At 49.3% G+C, this 21943-nt stretch overlaps 2 protein-coding genes across 9 annotated transcripts in view; both read left to right on the forward strand.

Annotated features, from left to right (window-relative positions):
* The window catches only part of ulk1a (unc-51 like autophagy activating kinase 1a), a 20367-nt gene extending 19232 nt beyond the window's left edge, over positions 1-1135 (forward strand). For all 3 annotated transcript variants that reach the window (XM_076989019.1, XM_076989017.1, XM_076989018.1), the window contains one exon: positions 1-1135. This exon is cut by the window's left edge and continues 54 nt beyond it. In XM_076989019.1, coding sequence (XP_076845134.1) covers positions 1-2 — 2 coding nt within the window. In that variant the 3' untranslated portion in view covers positions 3-1135.
* Positions 1136-1393: 258 nt separating this feature from the next.
* The window catches only part of ep400 (E1A binding protein p400), a 32121-nt gene continuing 11571 nt past the window's right edge, over positions 1394-21943 (forward strand). For 3 of the 6 annotated variants that reach the window (XM_076989112.1, XM_076989113.1, XM_076989114.1), the window contains exons 1-27: positions 1395-1579; positions 2142-3463; positions 3670-3777; positions 3971-4055; positions 4394-4513; positions 6473-6831; positions 7257-7562; positions 11027-11212; positions 11728-11868; positions 11980-12058; positions 12156-12205; positions 12293-12350; positions 12493-12582; positions 13614-13727; positions 14113-14315; positions 14542-14719; positions 14833-14969; positions 15446-15615; positions 15723-15897; positions 16088-16224; positions 16433-16619; positions 16752-16921; positions 17007-17218; positions 17997-18230; positions 19986-20150; positions 21568-21717; positions 21825-21910. In XM_076989112.1, the coding sequence (XP_076845227.1) occupies positions 2177-3463; positions 3670-3777; positions 3971-4055; positions 4394-4513; positions 6473-6831; positions 7257-7562; positions 11027-11212; positions 11728-11868; positions 11980-12058; positions 12156-12205; positions 12293-12350; positions 12493-12582; positions 13614-13727; positions 14113-14315; positions 14542-14719; positions 14833-14969; positions 15446-15615; positions 15723-15897; positions 16088-16224; positions 16433-16619; positions 16752-16921; positions 17007-17218; positions 17997-18230; positions 19986-20150; positions 21568-21717; positions 21825-21910 (5187 nt within the window). In that variant the 5' untranslated portion in view covers positions 1395-1579; positions 2142-2176. Of the gene's footprint in view, positions 1580-2141; positions 3464-3669; positions 3778-3970; positions 4056-4393; positions 4514-6472; positions 6832-7256; positions 7563-11026; positions 11213-11727; positions 11869-11979; positions 12059-12155; positions 12206-12292; positions 12351-12492; positions 12583-13613; positions 13728-14112; positions 14316-14541; positions 14720-14832; positions 14970-15445; positions 15616-15722; positions 15898-16087; positions 16225-16432; positions 16620-16751; positions 16922-17006; positions 17219-17996; positions 18231-19985; positions 20151-21567; positions 21718-21824; positions 21911-21943 lie in introns of all 6 variants that reach the window. The other 3 variants (XM_076989115.1, XM_076989118.1, XM_076989116.1) reach the window with 3 other exon arrangements.

Here is a 21943-nt window from a genome sequence, read left to right on the forward strand (position 1 = left end):
GATCATGTGTCAGGAGACATCGTTTGCACGTGCTCCAGAACCGACACGCTCTCTCTGAACTGAGCAGCTCCTGCTCGCTCAGCTCTTCACGTTCAGCACACACCAGGTGCTGAGTCCAATAAGCCTCGCAAAAGTGTTTTGGTAAGAGTGGCAGTAGAACCAGGGTGGGTACAGAGCCACACCACCACTTTCTTTTTTTCAAAAGTGTCACAGATGTACTGTGTTGAGCCAAAGGACACCAGTAAAGGAGGAGCTTGAACACGCTGTACACAACAGCGTGCAGATCGCACCGTAGGACTCCATCTGACTCCACGCCAGTCCTGTGGAAAAACATTTCTTTCCATTGAGGAGCGACTGTGGTCCTTTTTCAACATGATATGCGAGGAACTTTCCCGTCCCTCCACCCAAGCATGTGTGTTTGCGTGATCCAGTGGGTGAAGTTATAGAGGCCTTTAAAGGAATACACTGTCTTTTGACTGACTGAGTTAATCACTGGAAGGTTAGAGATGACCGGTAAATCAGTGTTGCACAGAACAAGTTGTAGCTCCTCAATCATAAATAACAGATTTACAGTGTTGAATGTTTGTGTGATCTGTTTATCTGTAATGGAAGAGATGGAAACAATACTTGATGTTCATTATAGGGTTTTAAGAACTTTAAAAATTCGACTACTGTACTGTATAATGTGTATTTGCAATTATGCACTTTATAAATATCAGGCATGACTGCTTAGGGTCTGGAATAGTTCACTGTTGAGCGTGTCAATCCAATAGCTGCTCACTACTGGTCAGTGAGTTGGCGTTCATGTAAGTTATTCTGTTGTAGCCTATGTGATTCCTTTTCCATGAAACTCATTTTAGGTGATTTGCAGTTGGCTGGTTTTATAGACTTTGTTTACGTTAGTGTTGAAGTGACCTTTTATATGCACAGATGAAGCACGGGGAACTTTACGAGCTAAGAGATCTTAATATGAAAAACAAAAAATTTTTTATAGCCTATGTGATGTTACAGATATATGTTTTAATGCTTGTTTTTTTTCCATTTCAATAAGCCAAAATCACGGTTTGCAAAGTGTGCAGGGGGGAGTGTGATAAAAAAAAAAATTTAATAAAGTTTGGTCTCATTTTTACTAGCACCTTTTATGTGTGGTTTTATTTTCTCTTAGTATAGAAAACATGACATATGACATGAAAATAAAAACTATATTGATACCCATCTCTTCCAAATAAACAGTTTGCCCCTTTTCCACCAATCAAGCAGAGGCTGTAATATTTAGATTGCATTATCTTTATAATAGCGACATTTTGTAGTAGCGTGCACACAGCTCGGATGACGATTGCTTCGTGTATCCATCCATCACTCCAACGTTTGACCTCTCCCCCTATAGCGCTTCCGGGTCATGGGAGAAGAATAGAAAAAAATATCGCCATGTTTCACACACGAATATCTGCCCAACGTTAATCGTATTTTCATTTCCGTTTGTTCCTGATATATAGCGCTAATACAGTTTTAATTTTGTGCTTAGAATAAACAGATACAAATTTCAGTGGATGTTAAAACCGTCGGGCGGCTATTAACCGTAAGTACGGGCGGTTTGAGGCGTCCGTGTAGCTTAGCTAGCGGCTAACTGTTTAGTGAGGGGGGAAACGAAAACATTCGCGCTTGTTTTACTTCAGCAAACAGCTCAATGATTGTTTTTTGAAGAAAAGTAATGCGGTTTACGTTGGGCGTGTGGGGTTTAGGGGGAAACCGAGAGGCTGTGCGGGGTTTTTTCGCCAGGCTTGGCCGTACATGAAGGCCGCGGTCGGCTAGCTGGCTGCGTAGCAACAGCCGTTTGGGCAGCGCGAGGAGGTTTGACAGCTCGCGCCAGTGTTGGTGTGTGTGGGTTAACGGTGTTAGTTCATTTGTTTGGGTTTATTGGGTGTTTGGCGGGGTTTTAAGAACGTTATAAGACCTAATGCTCCAACGTTATCCATAAATGATACGTAAATGAACGTTTTTACATTTCAGAAGCCAGATGTGTTGTAGATTATTTACACGCCTATGCGCATGGGCGCGTGCCCGTGTTTCATACGCGCGCGTTTACAGGTGAAGACGCGGCCTGGGTGTGTGACACAGTCTGCACATGTTGGTCGTTTCAGGAGTGCTTGTTGAGTCGAGGCGACCGTGTCCCGCGATGCACCATGGAGGAGGCCCACCCAACGTGCAGCGCAGTCTCCAGAGATCCAAGTCCTTCAGCTCCGAGGCTGAAGACCAGCAGCAGCAGCCGCCTGTCGCGGTTACCCAGCAGCAGGCGGCCGTCGGTCACCCACAGTCGCCGGTGACCACCTTCGCTCCGGCCGCGAGTCCTTCCGCCCCGCAGTCACCGAACTACCAGATCATCATGAGCCGCAGCCCCGTTACGGGTCAGAACATGAACATCACGCTGCAGAACGTGGGGCCCATGGGGGCGGGGAACCAGCAGATCACCCTCACCCCGCTACCCGCCTCGCCTGGGTTCCAGCATCAGGCTCCGCAGTGGAGGTTCGAGCACGGCTCGTCCTCGTACATCCAGGTGACGTCGCCCCTCCCTCAGCCCATGCAGCCCCAGAGCCCCACCCAGCACAGCCCCGCGGCCAGGCCGGGAGCGCCGGGCGCCGCGCTGGGCGTCTGCGGGCAGAGCCCCACGCGCTTCGTGGAGGCGGGAATCATGGTGCGTCTGGGAAGCCCGCCGGGGAGCGGACACTTCGTTTATCAGGACAACGCGGGGCTGACGCTGGCGCCGGCCGCCGCGGCCGGGGCGGTGCAGCTGGCGTCCGCCGGGGCGGCGACTCCGTCCGCGGCCGCAGCCAGGGAGAGGCGCCTCTCGCAGCCTCACTCCCAGACCGGGGGCACCATCCACCACCTGGGGCCGCAGAGCCCGGCGGCGACCGGGCCCCTGGGCAGCCCCGGGCACATCACCACCTCCAGCCTGCCGCCTCAGATCAGCAGCATCATCAAGGGCCAGCTGAGGCCCGTCATCTTCGAGAAGCCGGCCCAGGGCCTGGCGGCGGGGGGGGCCACGTCCGCGGCCTCCTCCTCCTTCGGGGTCCCTTCCTCCGTTCCTCCTTCCAGCCCGTCTCGGAGCAGCAGCACCACCACGCAGGGCCTGTCGGGCACCCCCCTCACCCCCACCGGGGTCTGCTCAGTCAAGAAGGTCCAGTCGAAGAAGCTTGAGGAGATCGCACCCCCCACCCCGGAAGTGGCTCAGCTGAGGAAGCAGTGCCTGGAGCACCACGCCAAGAGGATGGAGGGCATTAAGGACGTGTTTAAGGAGTACCTGATCGAGCTCTTCTTCCTGCAGCATCTGCAGGGCAACATGATGGACTATCTGGCCTTCAAAAAGAAACCCTGCGTGCCCCTCTTCACCTATCTGAGGCAGAACGACCTGGACCTCGAGGATGAGGAGGAAGAGGAAGAGCAGTCAGAGGTCATCAATGATGAGGTAAAACTTAACGTGGCCTCCAACAGGCAGCATGCTCCATAAGTGGTAGTCAGATATGTTTCGCATAATCTAAATATCAGCTTTGTTTTTGTTTAGCATCTTTTAAGGCTTTGTCCGTCGTGTTTGCTTATTTATTTATTTAACTCCCACCTCCCACGTTGAAGTGTCGTATGACCATTATATCTGTTTCTATGACAACCTGTCAGGTGAAAGTAGTGACTGGAAAGGATGGCCAGACAGTGACGCCTGTTGCCATAGCCACCCAACTCCCACCGAACGTGTCGGCGGCGTTTTCTACTCAGCAGCAGTTCCAGGTGGGCCCCTCGCACGGAGCCAGACACACCCGTCTGTAGCCCCTCAGATCACGGCACCCTGACCATGGGTTAAGGATCACGATGAAGTGTGACCACTTGGAAGCTGTTGTGAGTCGTTTTTTCATCTTCGGTTTGTGAACCCGTGTCTGTGTGTGTGTGTGTGTGTGCGTGGTTTCCTTTGCCGTGCCTGCAGGTTCACCCCGGTCCTGCAGGTGGCAGCATCACCAGTCCAGTGGACATGGAGGCCTTCAAACGCCAGCAGGCTTTGGCTCAAGCAGGTAGAACGGCGATGAACCAAGACGATCTTTTCTTTTCTTTTGTTGTTTTTTTTCCCTGCTTGGTTTTCCCTTTTTCCCCGTCCTCGGTTTCCTTTCCCTCCTCGGATTTGCTTCCGCTTAATCAATATTCCAGCGTCTCTTCCCAGCTCTGTGTGTGTGGAGCCTGATCTCCATAGGAGGAGTGTGGCCTCCCGATGTCTGACCGCTGCAACTGTCATTGCCGTGTGCCCAGTGTTTTCCCAATTTTCCTTTTCTTTTCCATTTTTCCCCTCCTCTATCTTCTTGCCTTTTTTTTTTTTTTTTTGCGTGTTGAGGGTATTGTGTGTTTTGCATCCCAGATCAGACTAAGAGGTCCCGGATGGAAGTGGGTCGTCACGGGGTGATATTCCAGCATCCTGTTGTAGCCCCTTTAGGATCTCCCGCCGTGCCCCTCCAGCAGCTAATGCCGACTGCGCAAGGTAGGAGCGCCGTTGCCTCCCGGGCCGGTTCCACCCGCCCGTGTCCGATGTTTAGACGCTGCTGGAGGTCAGAGTTCATGGCCCCGTCCCCCCCAGAGATGACCCATGTTTTTTTGGCCCGGACGCTTGCGATCCACACGCTGGAGGTCCGATCTTATAGCCCCATCAGGTCTTGGGTCTTTTCCTCGTTCCTAAGTGGGGCAGCTTGGCAGAAGATGGAGCAGTCCTGGTTCTCTGGAAGGAGAAGAAACCACGTTCGTTCCTTTATGATTTGCTCATTGGTTTTTTTTTTCACTCTCTTCATCCGTTTCTGTTCTTCTTTGCCATAGTGGAATTTTCATTGTTCCATCCATCGGCTCGTTGGCCGACGAGTCTCGACAGGCTTTCCCTCTCTCCACCGGAACGTCCTACGCCACCTAGACTGTGTTTGTTGTGTGGTTTTCTTTTATGGTGATTTGAGTTTGGCTTTTGTAGTCGACATTTCCCTTCCCAGTACATTTGGGGTTCACCCCTCCTGCCTCTCCCAGTCTTGTCACATTGTCGGGCCTGGGTTCCCAGTGCTCTCCCAGTCTCATCACATTGTCGGGCCTGGGTTCCCAGTGCTCTCCCAGTCTCATCACATTGTCGGGCCTGGGTTCCCAGTGCTCTCCCAGTCTCATCACATTGTCGGGCCTGGGTTCCCAGTGCTCTCCCAGTCTCATCACATTGTCAGGCCTGGGTTCCCAGTGCTCTTCTGGTCCTCGTTGCCATCACCTAGAACGTCATCTCTTGCCCTCATTTCAGTGTCGTCATCTTTTCCGTTCATGCAGTCATTCTTGGTTTCTGCAGCCTTCCGTCATGACCCTGCTGCTCCGCCCCCTGCAGTGGGTGGAGGCCAGAGCAGATTGCCCACAAGCCAAGGAGTCCCCCCAAAAAAAAGCAAACCGAGGGACCGTGATAGGGTGAAAGTCAACAGCGCGGAGTAGTAGCAGAATGGAGCGTAACAGAGTGTTGCCGCTCCCTGTAAACTGTAGTTGGATGAAGGAGGTGCTTCTTTTAGTCTTCAGCACTGTCCTGCTTCACACCTAACACCCCCACCCCCCCTCACCCCCCACCCTGTCTCTCCTCTGCTGTTACCCCCTGCTTTGCTCTGTGGTGTCTTACAGTAGGAGCTGTCTAAATGCACATGTACTCGACAATACACCCGCTTCACGCATGCTCATCACGTGGTGTGTTCTGGGTCGGTTTCTTTCTTTCTTGGGATGTCTTTGCTTATGCGTGTGTGTGCGCGTGTGATCTCTCTCCCTCTCTTTTTTTTACTTTGCTGTTCTTACCTTTTTTCTTCCTTGCATTTTTCTTTTATTATGATTTGATCTTGAATTCTTAATGCATGACTGATTTTGTTATTCATGGTAGAATGATTAAACAAGTAAAAATTTGTTTTTATTTTCCACATTTAAACAGTTATGATTTTCCTTCATTCAGATGTGTAGATTTTCTATGCTTTATGTAGTCATCGTGACCTAGATAGTATTTTTCTTTTTCTCTCCCAACAGTGAGTATCTCATTGTTGGTAATTCATAACTTCATGTCCATTAAAAGTTAACTGAAATCAGTTGTTACGGTACCAGCGTTGAGCGTTTCTGCCCTTCTTTTGAGAGACACGAGGGTAGGTTTGAGAGTTGGGCGGTGGTAATGTGAGCGTTCCTGAACGGTGGTGTTGTCATCAGACTGCTGTGGTTGTAGATCTTCATCCTCTCCTCTTTCTGGCCATTCTCCTCTTCTTCCTCTGTGCCATCATATCTCCACCTTTTTCTTTCTTTGCCTTTCATCTGCCCCTCCATCTCTCTTAATTTCCCCCCTTTCTGCTTTGTACTTTCCCCTCATCTTCTCTTTCCATTCTTTCTCTCTCCATTTTCTCTTCTCTCTTCCGTTCCGTCTCCCTCTCTCCGCCCTCTTTTCCCCTCCCCCGTCCCACAGGTGGTATGCCGCCCACCCCACAGTCGATCCAGATCGGCGGGCAGAAGCAGAACCAGCAGCAGTACGACCCGTCCAAAGGGCCCCCGGTACAGAATGCCGCCAGCCTCCACACCCCCCCGCCCCAGCTGCCCAGCCGACTGCCCCAGGCGGGGCTCCCCATGGCGGGCCTGCCGCTCACCCTCCCCCAGGCTCAGTCCATGGTCCTGGAGCAGCAGGGGGGCGGCGGACAGCTCCAAGCCCAGGTCAAGCTGCAGGCGGCGGGGGCCGTGCTGGCTGCCGTCAACCCCCACGCCCAGCTCCAGGCCCAGCTCCAGCAGCAGATACAGCAGGCACAACCCCTGCTGCAGCCGGGCCAGGCGGTGAGTGTGTATTGGGGTGAGGGTGGGGGGCACTAATCTGCCTTTTGTAGATCGTTGGGATTGAGTTACTTAAAAACACAACACAACTGTAATTAGGGATATCTTCCTTGTTGTGTTCTACTCGAGTCTGTTCTGTGGATCATATCTGTGGAGCCCTGTACATCCTCTCCTGAGTAGGCTTGGTTCAAGTCGTTTAGACCCTTCTCTCATGAGTAGGCTTGGTTCAAGTCGTTTAGACCCTTCTCTCCTGAGTAGGCTTGGTTCAAGTCGTTTAGACTCTTCTCTCCTGAGTAGGCTTGGTTCTCTGCTAAGCAGACTTGGTTGGTATTGCTGACTCAGGTTGTCCGAGTGAGATTTTGATGTTCTAAAGTTGAAACTCTGTTGCTTTTCTCCTTTTGTAATCTGTTTTCCCTTCTTCCCTTCAGACGGTCACTCTCGTCCGTCCTGGAGTGGACACGTCCCAGCCTGTCCAGCGTCTGCTGAGCAACTCCCTGTCCACCACGGTCATGTCCCCTTCCCCTCTGGCCTCCCCATCCTCGTTGCCCTCGCCCCACCCGTCGGGCCCTGTCCGGACACCCAGCACCGCCCCCAGCCCCTCCCCCGCCTCCCAGTCCAAACTGGTCACCTCTGGCGGCTCCGCGGGACTGAAGCTGTCCGTCCTGGGGCAGGCCTCGTCTGGGCAGGGCGTCCAGGAGAGCTCCCAGGACAAGCAGGCCGAGCAGGCTAAACTGGTGAGTGATCATCTGCTTCGGGTACACTGTATCCTGTGAAGGACGTGGGCATGTGAAGTTCATTCTGCCTCACGTCAAGTTAATCTCGTAGGTGTGGAGCAACAGCAAATGTATCTGGGGCCATGGTCATTTATTCCCAAAGATCTAAGCCAGAATAAGGGAGTGATCCTGGCTGGGAGTGGGGCTGTACTGTACCGCTGTAGCATTTACATTTATGGCATTTGGCAGACACCCTTATCCAGAGCGACTTACATTTTTATCTCATTTTTATACAACTGAGCAATTGAGGGTTAAGGGCCTTGCTCGGGGGGGGGGGGGGGGGGGTCGGGAGATTATATGTATATATTTTAATTATCATTGACTCATTAAGCAAACAGAGCACTTCCGAAATCGGCAATTTCAATGACACAGTGGCCAGCAGTTTCCGCCCCGAACCATCATAGAGGCCAAATAGCGTTTCAATCATACCAACGTTCTTCATTCATGTTATTCATTTACTGCTAAGCGGGACGAGAAGCAGGACCTAGTGCTACACCGCGGACAAGTCAGAAGAGCGTACATTTACCACTACATTTACCACATCATACATTTACCACTACATTTACCAGATCGTACATTTACCACTACATTTACCAGATCGTACATTTCCCAGTGGATTTAATTGGGTTATTAATGGTTTCAATCGTTTTCATATTTTGCGGTAAAAAAAAGTTACTGCCGTTACTGCGTTGAATAGGCTACTGTCAGAGCCACAAGCTCTTGTGATAAATAGGTAGATAGATAGACCTATTAAGTTCGCGTCAACCCCGTGTAGTTAACGGTGACATAAAATAAGAAACGAGATTTTTTTTTAGTGTGTCTGTAGTTGTAACTGGTGAATCCAGGGACGGGTGTGGATAACATTCGCGCCAGGGCTGAAAAGGTTGAAGATGAAGTTGTAAACTCTTGTCGTTTGAGTCTACCCTGTGCTTTAGCCCATGTTAGAAAATAAAAACACGTGAACCTGGTATTTTTACACTCATTTTCGCTGCTGATGTATTTATTGGTTCATTAAGACGTAATGGTTTTGACTGAGCCATCTGGAATGGCGAAAGCGGCTTCTCGCGTTTACGATCTGGCTCCATACATTGAATCCATTGACAAGACGGTCAAAAAAAAATTTTTTAATGGATTTTACTATATTTTACGGAGCCCGTAAGGTGACATCATGTAAAAAATATAATAACGCGTGGCCATGACTTACTAACGCATGGGAACGAGATCCTAATGTCGCCTTTCACACGCGGCAACAAAGTTTATTTTTTCACAGCAAAGCATGCAGATTCCACGGATGTTCGCGAACTGACTGCCCAAGGAAGGTAAACCTGGCTTTATATAAAGTAATACTTAATTATCTTGTTCGCACGCGTTAATTATCTCGTTCGCACGCGTTAGTAAGTCGTGGCCACGCGTTATTATATTTTTTACATGATGTCACCTTACGGGCTCCGTAATATTTGGCATCACCTGTCGCTGTATCCCCGTACACCAGCAGCCACACCCCCCCGTCGCCGTATACCCATGACGTCACATGTCAACGCCCCGTATCCCCGTGACGTCACATGCCCCGCCCCCGGTCTTCTCACCTTTTTAACCTCTGACCCATTTTCATGCCTGTCAAATGTTCCACTTTAACTAGCGCAGATGTAGGTGGCAGCCTCGGACTTGCCTTAAGTGATCTGCTGTCTGATTGGATATACAATAGTCCCTCTTTCGCAGTTCGACCTTCGCGCCCTCGCTACTTCAATAAATATTAATGTAAAATAATTTGGGGAATTTTCACTCTCTTGAAATTTGTGGGGAATTTAGTGTGCGGTTCTGTGTGTACGTATTTACTACAGGTAGTAGTAGTCACCCAGAGTAGTGTAGTGCGCATTGTACAGTAATGTTTTAATGAATTTTGTGTTTTAAAAAATCACAATGTATAGAAATATATAAAAAATATAAATCCTAACATGATATAAGAATATTAAAGCAAAATCCCAGGCACTGATTGGCTGTTATCGTGGCGGCAGCCTGTTTTCTTTAGCTGTGCGGAGCATCACGATCTCTCGTCTTTTCACTTCAGCATCCGTGTGGTGTGTGTGCGTCGTTTTCCTCCTGCGCTGAATTATTATGAACATTACAATACATGTGTTGAAAGGTACTATACATGTACAGTATGGAAATGGTTATTAAGGGAGTGGGAAATGGTTATGTGTAAGAGTGTGGGAAAGGTTTATAAAGCGTTAAAATAATGCGTTCCTATAGGGGAAATTCCATGTAACCCCCCGCGATAAACGTGCATATCTGATTGCAAGGCGGTGAGGTCTGTTTATATATCGGGAATGTAATAGATCCAATCACTTATTAGGGGTGTCACGATTCTCTAAATCCTCGATTCGACTGTATTTCCGATTTTAGGGTCACGATTTGATTCTCAATTTACAGCAGAGAGGCCTATGCCAGTTTTAGATTAGTCTATGGTCAGTCATTGGTTTGATTAATCAAATATTACAATATCTTATTTCAAAAGGTGGTACCTGCGCAAATGGCAGAGGCGTTTATACTTGGCGCATCACATTCTTTGCAGTGCTCTCCGAAACGATATGTGGTAGTATAAAGAAACACCCCTCAAAAACAGGGGAAGGAATTTACCTGATGAATTATGTTGCATTGTGTTTCAGGTTTGAAATGTGCTGGAATTTAGGCTAAAGTACTTGAAAATGCTTAAAATTGTAACTACTTTGTAATAGCTGCCTGACTGAACAGTAAACAACCATTAAATAAAGTGATGAAAAAGCAAATTATTTCAAATCGTTACGAGTATATGTATAAATATTTAGGTTTAACGTGCTGGGAATTATTGAAATGGACCTTGAAAGTGACGTACAAGTGCTTTAATTCCACCTTGTAAAGGTGTATGAGCCCAGCAAACATGATTGATTCGTTGCGCTGAAGCGCGGCGCACGCGAAAGTAACAAAATTCGAGAGGAGCATAATCTCGCGAATTGCCAACGCGCAAGGGAGCCACTGCGATTACGTCATTTTCGGCACGTGGACCCTCGCGTCAAGTATAAACCAGGCTTTACTTTGCATAGTGTGGGTGCTTGCGTAGCTTACAGGGAGGGATCGTCGATCCTCTTTTTGACTTCGAGGCTTGAGATTGTGACATAATTTCGATCGATTTTGATTAAATATCGAAATCGTGACACCCCTATCACTTACCCTAGCTCCTGATTCTACAGTAATTCTACAGTGTATAACGTACCACTGAAAAACACTGAATCTGCGCCTCTTGTGATTTAAATTTTTTTTAATAGCTTCAAAATGTTTTTAATCCTACAATGTTTGGCTGTGTGTTTCATTTTTGTTGTGGTGTTTGATCCTAATGTGTGTGTGTGTGTGTGTGTGTGTGTGTGTGTGTGTGTGTGTGTGTGGCGCAGGAGAGCCAGGTGCACCAGCGCATCGCGGAGCTGAGGAAGGAGGGCCAGTGGTCGGCCAGCCGGCTGCCCAAGCTGCAGGAGGCCAGCCGGCCCAAGTCCCAGTGGGACTACCTGCTGGAGGAGATGCAGTGGATGGCGGCCGACTTCGCCCAGGAGAGGCGCTGGAAGATGGCAGCCGCCAAGAAGGTGGGAGGGGCCTGTGGACTGTGGGCGTCTCTGTTTAGAAGGTGGGAGGGGCCTGTGGACTGTGGGCGTCTCTGTTTAGAAGGTGGGAGGGGCCTGTGGACTGTGGGCGTCTCTGTTTAGAAGGGGGAGGGACCACAGTACCTTTTACAGAGAAGTCTGGCTATGAAGCGTGTGTGTGTGTGTGTGTGCGCGCGCACGCACGCATGTGAACTGGAAACTGTTGAACTAAAATTCAAATCCATAAAGCAAACAGAGAAAACTGAAAATTAGCATCACACCGTAGCGTTAGCACCACACCGTAGCGTTAGCACCACACCGTAGCGTTAGCACCACACCGTAGCGTTAGCACCACACCGTAGCGTTAGCATCACACCGTAGCGTTAGCATCACACCGTAGCGTTAGCACCACACCGTAGCGTTAGCACCACACCAGCAAGCGGCAGGCTCACAGCCGGGAGCTCACCAAAGCGCCAAGGCGTGTCCATCATCCTGCGCGTCCGACTGTCTTTGTGCAGCTGGTGCGTACCTGCGCACGTTACCATGACGAGGTGAAGAAGGCGGAGGAGAGGGAGAGGACGGAGGAGCAGCTGCGCTTGAGAAGCATCGCCAGCACCATCGCTCGGGAGGTGGAGCACTTCTGGGCCAACATCGAACAGGTGACGCGCCTCACCTTTCCACGTTCCGTACCCTCACGGGTGGGTGGAGCTCTGGGTGACGTCTGTGTCTTTGGTGACGAACGTGCTGCGTGACCTTTATGTTCCCACCAGGTTGTTGAGATCAAACTCCGCTTCGACGTCTCGGACAAACGCCAGAAAGTTCTGAAGCTCCAGAAATCAGGAAGCAGAGGTGAGGCTTGACTGGCAGCTTAATGCCCGAACACGTTCACTCCACAGCAGCTGTACACTGTTCAGGAGGTGCTGAATACCTTTGTGTTAAACCACAGGCAACCACACTCAGACCTCAGGAGAAAAGACGGAGAAGGAGGGGCAAGTGGTAAGAGGCCTGTGTGTGTGTGTGTGTGAGCGGGAGAGAGATTGTGTTCTTTCAGATGTAGACTCACCCCATCTCTTCTTTGAGCAGGAGTCTGGCAGCATCACCCACAAGAGGAAGACGAGCGTGTCCCTTTCTGATGAAGAGGGTGTGTACTACGGAAATGCAGAAAACACCTCCAAGCCCGTCTGTTTCACTGCACTAACCGCTTGTGTGTGTGTGTGTGTGTGTGTGTGTGTGTGTGTGTGTGTGTGTGTGTGTGTGTGTGTGTGTGTGTGTATGTCCTGCAGCTGAAGATGAGGAGAGTACTATAGAAGAGCAGGAGGCGATGGAGGTGTCTGCTGAGCAGAAGGCAGAGTTGGCTGATCTCACCAAGGAAGGTCAGTCACACCCACTCTGACCCTCTCCAGAGCCCTGAATACCCACCACAGACATCCTGGGTACACACAGAGCAGAACTGGCCAATCACTAGTCCCCCACTGGTCGAGAGGGTTGGTTTAACTGATGGCGTGGTGTGTTGGGGGGGGTACTGGTTTAACTGGTGGCCAGGTGTGTTGGTGACTGGTTTAATTGGTGATGTGTTGGGGGGACTGGTTTAACTGGTGGCATGGTGTGTTGGGGGACTGGTTTAACTGGTGGTATGGTGTGTTGGGGGACTGGTTTAACTGGTGGCGTGGTGTGTTGGGGGACTGGTATAACGTGGCGTGTTGAGGGACTGGTTTAACTCGTGGCGTGTTGGGGGACTGGTTTAACTGGTGGCGTGTTGGGGGACTGGTTTAACTGGTGGCGTGTTGGGGGACTGGTTTAACTGGTGGCGTGTTGGGGGACTGGTTTAACTGGTGGCGTGTTGGGGGACTGGTATAACTGGTGGCGTGTTGGGGGACTGGTTTAACTGGTGGCGTGTTGGGGGACTGGTATAACTGGTGGCGTGTTGGGGGACTGGTATAACTGGTGGCGTGTTGGGGGACTGGTATAACTGGTGGCGTGTTGGGGGACTGGTTTAACTGGTGGCGTGTTGGGGGACTGGTTTAACTGGTGGCGTGTTGGGGGACTGGTTTAACTGGTGGCGTGTTGGGGGACTGGTTTAACTGGTGGCGTGGTGGTGGAGGACTGGTTTAACTGGTGGCGTGGTGGTGGAGGACTGGTTTAACTGGTGGCGTGGTGGTGGAGGACTGGTTTAACTGGTGGCGTGTTGGGGGACTGGTATAACTGGTGGCGTGTTGGGGGACTGGTTTAACTGGTGGCGTGGTGGTGGAGGACTGGTTTAACTGGTGGCGTGGTGGTGGAGGACTGGTTTAACTGGTGGCGTGGTGGGGGACTGGTTTAACTGGTGGCGTGTTGGGGGACTGGTTTAACTGGTGGCGTGGTGTGTTGGGGGACTGGTTTAACTGGTGGCGTGGTGTTTGTTCAGCTGCAGTGCCGCTGGAGGCTCTGGTGAAGAAGTACGCTGGTGCCTATGCAGAGGGCTTTGAGTGGCCACAGCCAGCGTCCCACAGTGATGATGAGGAGAAGGACGAAGCCGATGGTACTGTCTCCTCCTTAAGTCACCACACAGTAAAATACAACTACGGTTTCCAGTGTGTGTGTGTGTGTGTGTGTTCGTTCCCCTTTCTGCCATACACTAAAACTGATATGTTACCTTTGAGGCCATTGTTTTCTGGGAATTAAATTATGTGGGCTTTACAGAGCTAGTTTTATTTCTGTTCCCACTGCTCATCATGACATGCACATTTTCAAGGTGCCATCGTTAAACATTTACCTTGAGATAGTTTACATCTAATTCCCCTGGCTAGTGCCTGGAGCTCATCACTGATCTTCCCTACAGGGTCTTCAGTAGCCTTTAGCAGGCTTTATCAAGGGAATGTGAAGTTTAGTCCAAACGTCCCCACATTACATTTCTTCCCTGTTAGATATGGACTCCTCTCCACTGGACAGCCCCCACGAGGCCGTCCTGATCGACTCACTCCTGAGTGACGAGCAGTACCGCGGGACAGACCGCAACACCAGCGGCTCCGCCCCTGGAACCGACAACAAGCCAATCAAAGACATAGCTGAGGTCTCCCGGGCAACAGACGTGATCCTGCCTAAAGGCAGTGCTAGGATCACACCCACGGTAAGTGCGTCCATACTCCCACCGTTGAAAATAATGATAAAGAAGGAGACTTCAGAAACACAATTTGGACAAAAAAAATAATAATTTGGACAAACTGTTTTGGCTCTATACAAGTAAAAAGAAAATTGCAGCTACTTTGTAGTGGATCAGGATACATTTTATTTTGGTCTCATGTCCTTTTCGAACTGTCTTGTCCCTCCCGTGTGTCCTGTGTTGGTGTTGGCAGGGGCGTGTCCCGGTGCCCTCTCTCCTGCACGGGGCCCTGCGGGACTACCAGCTGGTGGGCGTGGACTGGCTCTCCAGTCTGCACTGCAGACACCTCAACGGCATCCTGGCAGACGAAAGCGGCCTCGGCAAGACCGTCCAGACGGTGGCCTACTTCGCACACCTGGCCTGCAATGAAGGTTAGTCCCGAACATGCCCCCCCAACGCTCAAATCTCCTGTCTTCGGAAGCGTGCCGATCTCTCTCCCTTCTCCTTCTGTGTGGGTCTGACGTTGTGCGCCCTGACGTTGCAGGTATCTGGGGCCCCCACCTGGTGGTGGTGAGGTCGTGTAAGCTCCTGAACTGGGAGATGGAGCTGAAGCGCTGGTGCCCCGGCCTCAAGGTCCTCCTGTACCTGGGCAGCAGGAGGGAGCGTAGATACAAGCGATCGGTACGCCATCCGCACCGCCGTCACGGCTCCACAGCTGACACGTTAACACATAGGACCTCAATAAAACGCTGTATACAGTCAATGCAAACACTTCACAAAATCACCTTTAAAAAGTCTTTTAGCACTGTTGAAGAAAGCAGAAGGTTTTCTCCCGTCCTTCCCAAATACTTCTGTCAGGAACACTTGGAAAAATGTAAAAGTACAGCAGAACTGTGCTGGCCGGCACAGTCACATTTGCACCACACCCAGCACCGTGCCACTGTCCAGTCGCTTTCCCAACCAAATAATATCTGACCGGTGATAAGTAAGACGCTGACCGCAGCTTGGCACCGCTTAAATGCAATAAAATGGCTCTACCGTATTTTGTCCGTATCAGCAGTACTTTCATTCTGTTTTCAACACCTTCATTATATACTGAGGTTTATTCTGTGTGTGTGTGTGTGTGTGTGTGTGTGTGTGGGTGTGTGTGTGTGTAGTGGTGGTCCGAGCCCAACAGCTTCCACGTGTGTGTGACGTCGTACAAGCTGCTGCTGAGAGACCGTAGTCACTTCCTGAAGAGACGCTGGAGGCAGCTGGTCCTGGACGAGGTGCAGATGATCCGAAACATGAGCGAGAAGCACTGGGAGACCATCTTCAGCATCAGGAGGTCCGCAGGCCTCTCCCGTCCTCTCCTACCCGCCTGTCTGCTTCTCTCCGTCTGTCTGTCTGGCTCTGACCTCGTGGTGATGTGTAGTATTGTGGTTTCTTCCACAGCCACCAGAGGATCCTCCTCCTCAGTAGTCCTCTGCAGAACACTCTTCGAGAGCTGTGGACCGTCATCCACTTCCTCCTGCCTGGAATCACGCGCTCCTTCCTGAACTTCCCCGTCAAGCCCGGCACGGACCACAACCAGGACTACTGCCACAAACTGGTCATCAGACTACACAGGGTGGGCACTGACATACACACACACGTGCACACACAGTGTTGGTTTACATTTTAGGTAGTGTAACACAGACTCTCTCTGCTCCCCTACACTCTCTCTTTCTGTCTTTCTGTCCCCTCCCATACTCTGTCTCTCCTCCTCTACTCACTCTCTCTTTCTCTCCTCATCCCTTGTTCCCTCCTGCTGTCTGTAGATGATTCAGCCCTTCATCCTGCGACGCTCTAGGAGAGACGTGGAGAAACAGTTACCTAAGAAGTACGAGCACATTCTGAAGTGTCGTCTGTCTGCACGGCAGAAGACCATGTACGAGGACATCCTCACCCAGCCCAGGTAGGTAGCCGCCACAGGGCGCGGCCTGGACACCGCACACAACTCACCTGGGGGCTCTCTGCCCATCCACACCAGCTTATCAGCTTTATTCTGTACGCTTTTATTTGGCAGCTTGGTCATTAGATACGTTCTAAAACCCAGCAGCCTGCTTAGCCATTGATTGTGTGTGTGTGTGTGTGTGTGTGTGTGTGTGTGTGTGTGACCTCAGTGCGCAGGAAGCCCTGAAGACAGGCCACTTTGTGAGTGTCCTCCAGGTCCTCATGAGGCTACAGAGGATCTGCAACCACCCCGACCTGATCCAGTGCAGACCCACGGGCATGTCCTTCACCTGCTCCACCCTGATGTACACCACACCCTCCCTGGTGCTCACAGCCCTGCACGCAGACCCCTGGGAGGTGAGTGGGGGGGTGGGGGGGGGGGGGGGTGGGGTGGAGCGAGAGTCGGCTGGTGTGACGGGTGGTGACGGTCTGAATGTGATCCGTGACGGTCTGACACTAAACTCCTCTTTTTACAACGATCCCTCCCAGACAGTGGACCTGTCCCCGTTCCACCTGATCAGTAATGAGGGCAGGGTGACCCGCTACGAGGCAGAGGAGGTTCTGCCCAAGCTGAGACCGACCCAGCAGCTCATCGAGGAGCTGCCCAGCGCCCCTGACCCTCCACCCCGACCCAGACCCTGCAAGATCAACCCCATGAGGTACTGGTACCGACAGACGCAGAGCTGCCACCTCCTGATTGGTTGCTGTGTGTTCCACGTCCTGATTGGTTGCTGTGTGTTCCAGGCTTTTCCAGCCAGTGCAGTATGATACGAAACCGGAGGGCCGTCTGCTGCCTCTGCCCAGCAGCTCTCCAACAGCGCGTTCTACTGCCCCCAGCACCACTACTGCCCCCAGCACCACTACTGCTCCCATCACCACTACCGCCACTGCTACTGCCACCCAGAACGCACAGGCTAGGGGCAAATCACCTATCAATACCTCCTCCTCTACACAGGGTGAGATGCGTTTTTCACTTAAAACACACACATACTTTCTACTAAAATGTACTGGTATTTTGAAAAAACATTGTTATTTGTAAAATGAAATTTAAAGAAACTTCTGAAATAATTGAAAAGAGAAGGTATTATACTGCCCTGAATTACATACACAGTAAATATGGGCCAATGTGTGTGAATATTGGACAACAGTTCTGTTGTGGTTCACACAGATGAAGGATGGATTATATCTGGGTAATTAATACATTTCCATCCTGTCAGTATGTGTGGGGTTTCCTTTTATAACACGCAAACAGTCTGTCGCACTGTTTCTGTCCTATTGTGGTGTGTAACATGGTTCACAACTTGTAACCTGTGTGTTTGCATTTTCTTCTAGGTTGCGTGCGTTTTGTACGTTTCCTCTTCAGTGTTCCACTTTTACTCAATGTTTACAGACCTGGCCTTGTTTGTACTCAACCATGAAATCTTAAAGGCTCAAACGTTCTTTGGACCGTTACGTTGTTTGTCTTGGACTGGATTCTTTGAACTTCAGTTGTTATTGTTACCCTGTGCAGCAAGAGAAAGATGGCTGCTCTGTTTTTGTTTCGCTCTGGGCTGCTACTAGGGTGTGATACAAAATAGTATCGTCAAAACAATTATCGGATAATATCGTATCGTGTTTCAAACATGTATATCGTCCGATACAAGGCTCTGCTGCTGCACCCATAACTGCGACCCACGCTGCTACTTTCCAAAATGTATTTCTTCATTGTAACCCCCGGTCCCCTGTCCTTTGCAGCTAGCGGATCGCCCAACGACTCCTCTTCCTCCCTTACCCAAACATCCAGCAGCTCGCCAGGACTCCTCGTTGGGGCCACGCCCCCCACCCAAACCTCCGCCCATCTGACTCTGGGTGTGGCAGGGCTGGGTGCCGCGCCCAACAGACCGGCTCTTGCCCCCCAGCCCACAGCCACCCACCCCCTGCACCCCCAGAGGCTGGTTCTCAGCTCTCAGCCCCAGGCTCGCTTGCCTAGTAAGTGGCCCCCCCGTCTCCTCTCACACGCCCAGGCACAGCGGAGCAGCTAAAGGCCATTAGAACAGCCCCCAAAACGAGAGACTGTCGAACGGGATTCTGATGATCTGAGCAGTGATGTGAAGCTAAGAGAGTCCTGTTAGATCGGTTTGAACAAGTGCTTAATGTGCACTGAAGACAAATAATCCCCCTTGAAGATGTGTTGCATTGTATGCACATATGGATTGTTGAAAATGAATTTGAAACCAGATATAATGTGAACACCCCAGCAGTGTCCCAGTTTCAGTGCCCAGTCTCTCTTATGTTGGCTGCATGAGGTCTCTCTCTCTCGTTCTCTCTCGTTCTCTCTCTCTCTCTCTCTCTCTCGCCTGTACTCATCTCCCCTTCTTCCTTCAATTACTAGTTTTTGATATTTATTTATTCTATTTACGTTTTCCTCTCCTCCCTCAGCGCTCCAGATCTTCTGTTTACACACTAATCCGTTTCTCTATACAGCTCGTCTCAAGGATCCTGCGGGCCACTTTTTGCTTTGTTCTTCGTTGGATCTGCTCTGCTTTGTTGTTTTTTTCCTGTTTATTTGTTTGTTGTTGGAACACGACAACATGCGCATGGCCTCCATTCTCCTTACCTGTGTTGGGGTTTTGTTTGTCTTTTTGCTATTGCTAAGTTCTCTTTCAGTATGTATTTTTAAAGATGATCCATCAAATCCAAGGATTGGTGGAATTGCTTTCCCCCTACCTTTTCCCATGGTCTGTGTTTGTTTAAAGTCCCAGTACTTGTGCTCCACAGTCCTTTCCGATGTCTGTTGGTACAAATGTGGCGCACTTCATAGAAAATAACTGAATAGCAGGTAGCCTTCACGTACGTCCCAAGGAGGGCACGTCTCCGGCCTCTGTGCTCCCTCACTAATAGCACTCCCTTGTGGAGAGACCAGGGACGGACACTTACGAATCTAAGAATCTCCCACCGGTCACTATCGATCAAGGGGCTTTCAAAAGATCTAGTTAAAGCCGACAGAACGCGGTTTCACATTGTTGATAGTTTGGTAACAGCTGCTCTACTGTTAATCTAGAAACGTTGCTGAATTGATCATATTGAGCTCATAAATCTAACCGAACCAAAGTGCTGACTCAGCAAGTGTCTTCCTTCAGGCAGTGAGCTACGGTCAGCTCTCTGACCACAACAGTGGCCAGTCTGAGTACTGCTGCTTCTGACTAGCTGGCGGTTCTGCGTGACTGGATTAAACCAAAACACATGACCCGTTTCATACGCTGTCTCGTACGGGCTCGCATGGCACAGGTGCGGACACGGCGTGATAAACGCCAGAGCTGCGGAAAGACCTTGCAGGACTGTTTCGCTCCGGTTGTGTGAAGAAAGGGGAGGGAACTCGAAGAGTAATAACACCATTCCAGTAAAGGCTGTCTGGGAAGTGCTAGTTTAGGAGTCAGGCAGAGCGTTGGCAGGGTTCTTCGTGATTGGTCCGTTTTCCCCGTTAACACTCCCTGGATTTGTACGTGATTGGTCCGTTTTCTCCATTAACCCTCCCTGGATATGTGCGTGATTGTTCCGTTTTCTTCGTTAACCCTCCCTGGATATGTGCGTGATTGTTCCGTTTTCTTTGTTAACCCTCCCTGGATATGTGCACCCTTCCTTCCTCACTTTAGAACGAACTGCCGTGTGTGTTTGTTTTGAGCAGCGCGGTCCAAACTATTGTCTGATAACCACACGTATTGTTTGTGTGTGTGTGTCTTGAAGGTGGAGACGGGGTAAAGGTAGCCCAGTTGCCGTCTGGAGCTGGAGGCCAGAGCCGCATGGCCCAGCCCGAGACCCCCGTCACGCTGCAGTTCCAGGGCAACAAGTTCACACTGTCCCCCAGCCAGCTCCGCCACCTCACCACGGGCCACCCACTCCAGCTGCAGGGTACATGCACCTCAGCCAGCCAACACACACCACTAACACTATTTCTGTGAGGAGAAACACTCTCTCAAGGCTTGGGATTCATGTGAGGGACTAAAGCCACCTACACACATAAACAGGAGAAGAGCTAATGTAACAAAACTAAAATACAAACATAACTAATGTAACTAATAAAACGAATGTAAGAAAACAAAAATACGAACATAACTAATGTAACTAATAAAACTAAAATACGAACATAACTAATGTAGCTAATAAAACGAATGTAACAAAACTAAAATACAAACATAACTAATGTAGCTAATAAAACGAATGTAACATAAAACTAAAATGAATGTAACAAAACTAAAATACGAACATAACTAATGTGACTAATAAAACTAAAATACGAACATAACTAATGTAGCTAATAAAACGAATGTAACAAAACTAAAATACAAACATAACTAATGTAGCTAATAAAACGAATGTAACAAAACTAAAATACAAACATAACTAATGTAGCTAATAAAACGAATGTAACATAAAACTAAAATGAATGTAACAAAACTAAAATACGAACATAACTAATGTAACTAATAAAACTAAAATATTAACATAACTAATGTAACGAATAAAACTAATGTAAATAAAACTAAAATACGAACATAACTAATGTAACTAATAAAACGAATGTAACTAATGTAACATCAAACTAAAATACGAACATAACTAATGTAACTAATAAAACGAATGTAACTAATGTAACATCAAACTAAAATATGAACATAACTAATGTAACTAATAAAACTAATGTAATGAATATAACTAATGTAACTAATAAAACAAATGTAACATAAAACTAAAATACAAACATAACTAATGTAGCTAATAAAACGAATGTAACATAAAACTAAAACGATTGTAACATAAAACTAAAATATGAACATAACTAATGTAACTAATAAAACTAATATAATGAATGTAATGTAACTAATTTAACTACTCTAAGTACTGTAACTAATATGATGAATGAATGTACTAATGAATGTATGATTAATGTATGATAACTAACATGACTGTAATATGACAAATGTAACACCAACATAAGTATTATTTCTTCTGTCAGCACTGGGACCAGTTCAATTCAACACATTCTGAGCTCTTTTAAAGTCTCAACCCGTGACATTTGCATGACGAATGTGGTGAATATCCAGTCAAATGGACTTGCCTGTTTGTCTTGTTTAAATAAACCCAGAACACTTACATTTGGCCCAAAAACATAACCATTACTTTATGAAGTAGTTGAATCTCCTTGCTAATGAGACTAAATGGATTACTGCAGCAGTTTGTGGGTAATGAAGCTTCTTTTATGAAGGTCCTGTGGGTGTTTCTCATTCTCCCCACCTTCCTCTCTTCTTCTTCACCACTCCTCCTGTAGGGAATATTCTCCAGATTGTGTCAGCCCCGGGGCAAACCATCCTCAGGCAGCAGGGGTCCATGGTGATGCAGGCGCCCCAGGCTGTGCCTGTTCAGAACTCCACGGGTCCCCAGGGGCTCCTCCCAGTGGGCACCCCAGCACCGCAGCAGGGTGAGGGTCCTGGCTCGCACCCCCTGGCTCTGTGTGGCTCCGTCAGGAGAGACGAACACGCCGCTGCTCTATAACTCATGTGCCCTCTGTCTGTGTCTGTTGAACAGCTGGTGTGACTGCAGGTGCCATGGGAACAGCCACAGCTCCTAGTGACACAGGGACCACCAAACCCACAACAAACGCAGCACCACAAGTGAGTAAAAGTGACACCCGTCTCTCCTTTCTG

The sequence above is a fragment of the Brachyhypopomus gauderio genome, unplaced genomic scaffold, assembly GCF_052324685.1.
Source record: "Brachyhypopomus gauderio isolate BG-103 unplaced genomic scaffold, BGAUD_0.2 sc65, whole genome shotgun sequence".
NCBI lineage: Eukaryota > Metazoa > Chordata > Actinopteri > Gymnotiformes > Hypopomidae > Brachyhypopomus > Brachyhypopomus gauderio.